This window comes from Octopus bimaculoides, chromosome 14, assembly GCF_001194135.2.
Source record: "Octopus bimaculoides isolate UCB-OBI-ISO-001 chromosome 14, ASM119413v2, whole genome shotgun sequence".
NCBI classification, from domain to species: domain Eukaryota; kingdom Metazoa; phylum Mollusca; class Cephalopoda; order Octopoda; family Octopodidae; genus Octopus; species Octopus bimaculoides.
The window spans coordinates 59119109-59125973 of NC_068994.1; the positions used below are offsets into that span (position 1 = coordinate 59119109).

General features: G+C 40.1%; 1 protein-coding gene across 1 annotated transcript in view; it reads right to left on the bottom strand.

Moving 5' to 3' along the window:
- The window catches only part of LOC106875550 (serine/threonine-protein phosphatase 6 regulatory ankyrin repeat subunit B), a 19544-nt gene extending 13798 nt beyond the window's left edge, over positions 1–5746 (bottom strand). Inside the window, exons 1-2 of the mRNA XM_014923752.2 lie at positions 5235–5746; positions 2019–2162 (exon numbers count right to left, since the gene is read on the bottom strand). Coding sequence (XP_014779238.1) covers positions 2019–2162 — 144 coding nt within the window. The 5' untranslated portion in view covers positions 5235–5746. The remainder of the gene's footprint in view (positions 1–2018; positions 2163–5234) is intronic.
- Between the last annotated feature and the right edge of the window lie 1119 nt (positions 5747–6865).

Below are 6865 nucleotides of genomic sequence, written 5' to 3' on the forward strand. Positions count from 1 at the left end.
ATATATATATATATATATATATATATATATATACATACAAATATATATATATATATATACATCAAACTAGACAAAGGTTATGAGAGTTATAAAAAAAGTTATTGCAAAACTGGTTAGGACCAGGATTAGCCTGATGTACAGCTTGGCTCTGTCTCCTGAAAAGACATTACTAATGTATTTGTTGTGAGACAAATACGTGGTTAGGAATAAGCCTCTACACTTAGCATTTTTGATCTGGAGAATGCCTATAAGTGGGCATAGCTCACGGATGACTTTAGTGCACAGTTTGGGGTACATGAGGGATCACTTCTCAGCATCCTTCTATTTATTATAGTTCTCACTACCATAACAAAGGGCCTTATTCTTAACTCATTCTCTCACTGACCCTCGGACACCATCTTCCCCTTCCCTTCTTATTACTCCCTTCCATTTTGTCCTTCCTTCGTCCACCATTTTACTCAGGTAGCACTGTGTCATCTCTTACTCAAGCTGCCTACTCTCTTCCTTAACTTTTCTTAATAAACCTCACATGCTACATTTCCCTTTCCCTCCTGTTACCCCCATTTCTAATACAGTTAGTCCCCTAATGCCCTCTCACAAAAATAAACCTGTGTAACTCCTGATAAAAACTATCTTGTATCCTAATGAACAGTCCAATCAATTTTGGTATGGAAGACAGACTGACCACCAAAGCTCCCTATCCTATCACCACTTTATCTTTCCCATTTCCTTGTTAATTTCTGCCATGACTCTTCTCCTTCCCCTCTTTTATGGCTCTTGCCTCAAAAGATGTACCGAGAGTGATAAAAATCAAGCATCCAGCCAACATCCTGGTGTTTGGAGGGATCACTAGTGATGGCGATGTTATGCCTCCATTCATGTTCCCACACAGAACACGGAGGTCTACATCAAATGCCTGGGGGAGGTAATGCTGCCCTAGGTCAAGAGGGTGGAAGACCCTATGTCTGGCAACAGGACTCTCCACCATGCCACACAAGCAGGAGAACCCAGTCATGGCTGTCCAACAATTTCTGTGACCACATAACCCCTGATACCGAACTCTCCAGACTGCAACCTCCTTGGTGATTATGTGTGGGGCACAGTTGAGCGAGAGACCAGCAAAACTCCTTGTAACACCAAAGATGAACTGAAGGCAAGGATTATGGCAGCATTCACCAACTTAAACAAGGAGACTATCCAGAAGAGTTGCAGAAGATTCCAAAGTTGTCTGGAGGCTGTGGTTGGAACCAATGGCGATTTTATTGAATAAATTTACTCTTTAGTCTTTCAAGATATTTTTATGTAATTTTGGTAAATATGTCTGTTAAAATGAGATGTCAGAGTTATTTTCATTTTTGCATAATTTAGACGACAGTTTATTCACCGCAGCCTGTATATATGTAACACTTAAATAATTACCGGATGTATAAAATGAAGGAAGCCAATAACTGTTACAGATCATCATCATCATCATCATCATCATCATTTAATGTCCACTTTCCCATACTTTCCTGTGTCAGATGGAATTTGCTGAGGCAGATTTTCTACAGCCAGTTGTCCTCCTTGTTTCCAAACAAGGTGAATGTTGGTCATGTATACCCCCAAGATCAGACATGTTGTCAGGGACAATTGGAAATGGAAGACACTGCTCACATGATGCTGGCATACATTTACAAGTATCACATGGAGTCAAGGCAAAAAGACAGTGTAACACACACACACATACAAATATATGACAAGCTTCTTTCAGTTTCCATCTACCAAATCCATTCACAAGGCTTTAGTTAGCCTAGGACTATAGTAGAAGACACTTGCCCAAGGTGCTATGCAGAAGGACTGAACCTAAGGCCATGTGGTTGGGAAGCAAACTTCTTACCACACAGCCACGCCAGTGCCTGTGTGTGGTTGAATCTTTGGTCAGTGCCTTATCAATTCTGACATCAGCTGCCCCCTGATGGTCACAACAATCTACAATACACAGCTTTCTAGTTGACTCATTTCTATTAATAAGGACTTACCTGGAGGTCGTAGTTCAGCAGAAATTCGGAAGATGTCATCATAGGGGTGAGAGTCGTGTCAGTGCCCCGGGGTTCAGGGTTTCCACTATGGTCCTGAGCATCTTCTTTTAAATCAGGGGACTGGACGCAGCTCATCATCTTCATCTGTTGGATGACAGAACATAGGTGAGATAGGGGACAGCAACACACATTTGTGTACACATACACACACACACACATATATGCACATACATACAGAAATATGAGAAGTAACAGATGAGATGTGTTCAGAACCAACACACGTGTGTACAAATGTGAGTAGCCACATATACATACACCTGTATACATATAAACCCATTCTGATGAGACACAGCAAACTATAAACAGTCAAAGGTTACCCATCAAACGATGGAACACCTGTCATGTTTACAGGAGACATGGGTTCAAGTCGCACAGGCAGCCTTCAACTTTTCCTATCTAAAGGGGATTTTTAACCCCCTATTTACATGCTATTATTTATAGCTTCATCTGCTTCAAAATTCGTCATTCTGGAAAAGAATTATCTGTGATATTCCCATGTCTGCAGCATCCACTCCATCCTCTCCTTTGCAATTCCTTCCCTACCATCGCTGGCCTTCACTCCATCACCTCCACCTCCTCAACCAACACCAACAACTCCACCCCCACCTCTATTGATGCTGCTCCCTCCACCAACCTCACCAAACACTGGACATTCCCCCACTGACCATTGCTATGTCATCATCATCACCACCAGCTATACTTTCTCAGCCTCCAGCATTTTAACACCCTATACATCTCCACTTCTCTATGTCCCTGGGAGGATGGAAGGAAGCAATGACTTCCACAGTCACTTCGGGGTTAATCCCTCTTGTATTATGCCAAGCTAATGATAGTCAGGCAGCTTGAAATGCTTTTATCATTCCATCAGGGGGTGCTGTGAAGTGACTTGGTATTTTGACACTTGTCGCTTAATGTGGGAGTTTTTTCTCCATGGCAAACTGCAGTGAAAATGGCTTTTTTACATGCCAAACATTTTTGAACCGATTTAAATGTTTAATATGTACACACACACACACACTTATTTATTTATAATGATTTCAAATTTTGGCACAAGGCCAGCAAGTTAGGGGAGGGGGTAAGTCAATTACATCAATCCCAGTATTCAACTGGTACATATTTTATTGATCCTGAAAGGATGAAAGGCGAAGTCAACCTTGGCAGAATTTGAACTTAGAACATGAAGATGTGTGAAATGCCGCTAAGCATTTCGCCTGATGTGCTAATGATTCTGTCAGCTTGCTGCCTTTCGCATCAGTTCATCATCATCAACATGTAACATCTGTTTTCCATACTGGCATGGGTTGGAATGGTTTGACAGGAGCTGACAAGGCCAGGAACCACACCAGGTTCCACTATCTGTTCTGTCATGATTTCTACAGCTGGATGCCTTTCATAACACCAACCACTCTACAGAGTGTACTGGGTGCTTTTTATGTGGAACCATTACCAATACATTTTATGTGGCGCCAGCACCAGTGCTTTTCATTGATAAATTTGTCATATAAAAGTGAGTATAAATATTATGAAACAGAAAGCAAGGAGAAAAAAAGGTCCATGAGAGTTCTTCACAGATAGGTAGATGTCCAGAGATTTCATACATTAATATCACAGATAAAGGGGAAGAAGAGAATCCAAAGTCATCCTTTACAGCTGTTTCTGAGAGTTGGTGATCAATAAGTGTAGTCGTGGATATTGTGTGCATATATACATGTACTAAACTGGTACATGTACTAAAATGTAAATGGAATAACACAAATTTAAGTTATAATTGTAGTGTCACCAATGCCATCATCAGAAGGAATAAATTTGGCTGTTGAAGATAATATCTATAAACAGAAAGCCTTATTGTGACAGAGGGAAAGAGAGTGGGGATAGAAAGTGGGGGTAGGCAACAAGAAAGGTTTAAAAGTAAGAGCATAATCAAAATAACATTAGAGGTGGGTGTGGGGACAAGAAAAAAGAGAGAGAACAAAGAATGCATAAAGTAGAGGGATGGAGAAGTAGCTACATCATCAGTTAACATTCACTTTCCATGCTGGCATGGGTTAGACCAAGAGGAACAAATTCTGTGAACAATTCCTTTCACATAAATGAAAGAAATCAGCATCGTCTTGACATTGGACTTCCCTTGACACACATTTTGGGAGGTCATGGTGACATTGAATGCTTCCACTGACTTGATCACTGCTTTGTTTCTGGGTCGTAGCCATAGCAACCAGCTTTCCTCACCTGGGATGACCTTCAAAAAAAGGTCTGGATCAACTTCCAGTTCACGACATGCATTCAGTTGTGATTGCTTTTGATCTTCTGTGAAACAAGTGAGGCACCAATTTTGTTGCAACTCGTTTCATTCGCAATTCCTCGCTCAAAATTCGTTGGCAGCAGCTCCAGGACACATCAGTCATATCAACAAGTTCGTCAATTGTTTAGCAAAGGTCCTCCACAATCAGTTCGTGAATTTTCATGATGTTTTCATCCATTTGGAAGGTTGACAGTTGCCCTCAACAAGGTCTTCAAGGGCCAAGTGACCATTCCTAAAGCGTCCTTGTAAGCTGTTTGAAGCCTGACAGTTGTTTCAGCCACTGTTTTCCCCAGTGAAAATCAAAAATTTCATGGAAGCACACTGCTCCTTCATCTCAGCCATCTCAAAAATCGACAAACAAGGGAGAAGCACTGCAAAACAAAGACACACCACGTAGCAGTATGACCTCCCTATATGATGCCGGTCAGCAGACTAATGCCTGAGGGTCACATCAAATGGCTTCTAGTAGAGTAAGTCTGAATTGGCTTGTCCCACAGAGAACACTTCTGGTTACTTCTGGGTACCCCCTTCTATACACACACACATACACAATAGTGAAATGCAGGACGATGTCAAAAGAACACACAAAGGATGTGGATACACCCACCCCTCATCAGTTATTGACCAATCACATTTTCAACACCTGTGCATATATACACATAAACACACATATGCATATATCTTTATACACACATACATATATAAACATACATATACACACATATCTAAACACATACATATACAATTAGATAAGATACAAATAGTATTTCATTAGCATAATCAATATAAATATTACACCACAAGTTTCATTAGAACAATGGATTAAATTAGATTTAAGAAAAATATGAACCTACTTGAATTATTGTAGAAAACAGATGTTAAAGTGAAGTGGTAGGGATTTGTTTGAGGAGAAGTGATTCAGGTTCTGTTGGCCAAAGAAGATGGAGTACTGAAGCCAAAGACCTGTGGATCTGAGGAAACACTAAAACTTGTACAACAGAAAGGGAAGTAGTGAGCCACAGTTTTGAATCTGAGGGAACTCAGCTCATATAAAGGAATTTTCCAATTTGTAAAAGAATCTTGATAGCAAACCAAATGCCACAGACAAGAAAAGAAAACGAAGCAGAACTCTGTGGTCAGTGAAGTTTAAACGATTGAAGAGAAGAATTGCTTGACCAGAAGTATGTTGTCCAGTGAGTTGAGAATGACCAAAGGTGTATTTTTCCAGGCAACAGAGAATTTCAGAAGTCTTTTTTACGTCCGGGGAGCATAGAAAAGTATGTTGTCTTGGCAACTGAGAATGACAAGAAGCTGAAGGAATTTGTTTACCTGGCTGCTAACTTTGAAATTGTTTACAGCATGTGACCTGCAACAACATTTCATAACTGATAATCTTTTTGATTAAAACACATTTTTGGATAATCCAGCTTATTAAGTTTAAGCTTCACTGCTGAGATTAGACAAAAATAAGAAACTTGAACCTCACAGATTCTGTTTCAGGTAAGATATTATGAAGCACGACACCTTAGATTGGTGTTTGGTGCCACTGGATTTCTTTCTGCAACCTTTTTGCTTTTTAGGTAGAGGGGCCTTTGCTTCTTGGTGGTCATATATCTCCGTAGAAAATATTCCTGTGAATCTTTTCCACACCATTGGGAAACAGGTGGTTGGGGGATACTTTCTGACATTTTCCCCCTTTGTTCTTATCTGTAATGTGTGTCCCTTCTCCCTTAACAGAACCAATAAGGAACAAGTCACTGTTGTAAGCATTAGTCCAACATCTCTGCTAACGTGTCTTGGCCACTCATCATGTTCTTATACCAAAATCCTTTTACTTCATCTGGGCCAATATACCATCCAATTAAGTCATTTCTTGATCTGTTTCAAGAGAAGGGCGGAGGGGGGTAATAATCCTGCTCAACTTTTCTCTCTCTCTCTCTACCATATTTGTCTCTTTCTCTTTTTCTTTAATCCATTATGCTTTCTTCTTTTGAGCTTCTCTATTTTTATTATGGTCTGTTATTACTGTTACACCTTTTCGCATCACAAGTTTCTTTTCTCAACCGTATTTTCTTGTTTTGGTTTATAGTTTAGCTGCTTTCTGGTAAGTACAGGGGTGGACTGAAAAGTTCATAGGCTGACTATGAAGGAGTGATGCTAGAGCTGTGAAATCTTGCATGAATTAATTTCAACTCTTCTTATTAATAACTGTATTGTTTCTTTCCAGCTAAACTGACAGCTGACTGCTTAAAGAAGACTTCAAAAGTAACTAATAATGACTTCACTTGAAAATAGATAAAATTTGGTGTCATGGTGTTATCAAGTACCTCTCAGAAAAAAGGGCTTAGCTCCCAAGGACATTCATGCTGACATTGAGAGGTAATAGAGGTCCACCAGAGTGAAATAATAATCCTTATCATCATCTGTGTTTCCATGCTGGCATGTGCTGGATGGTTTGACAGGGGCTGGCTAGGTAGAAGAGTGC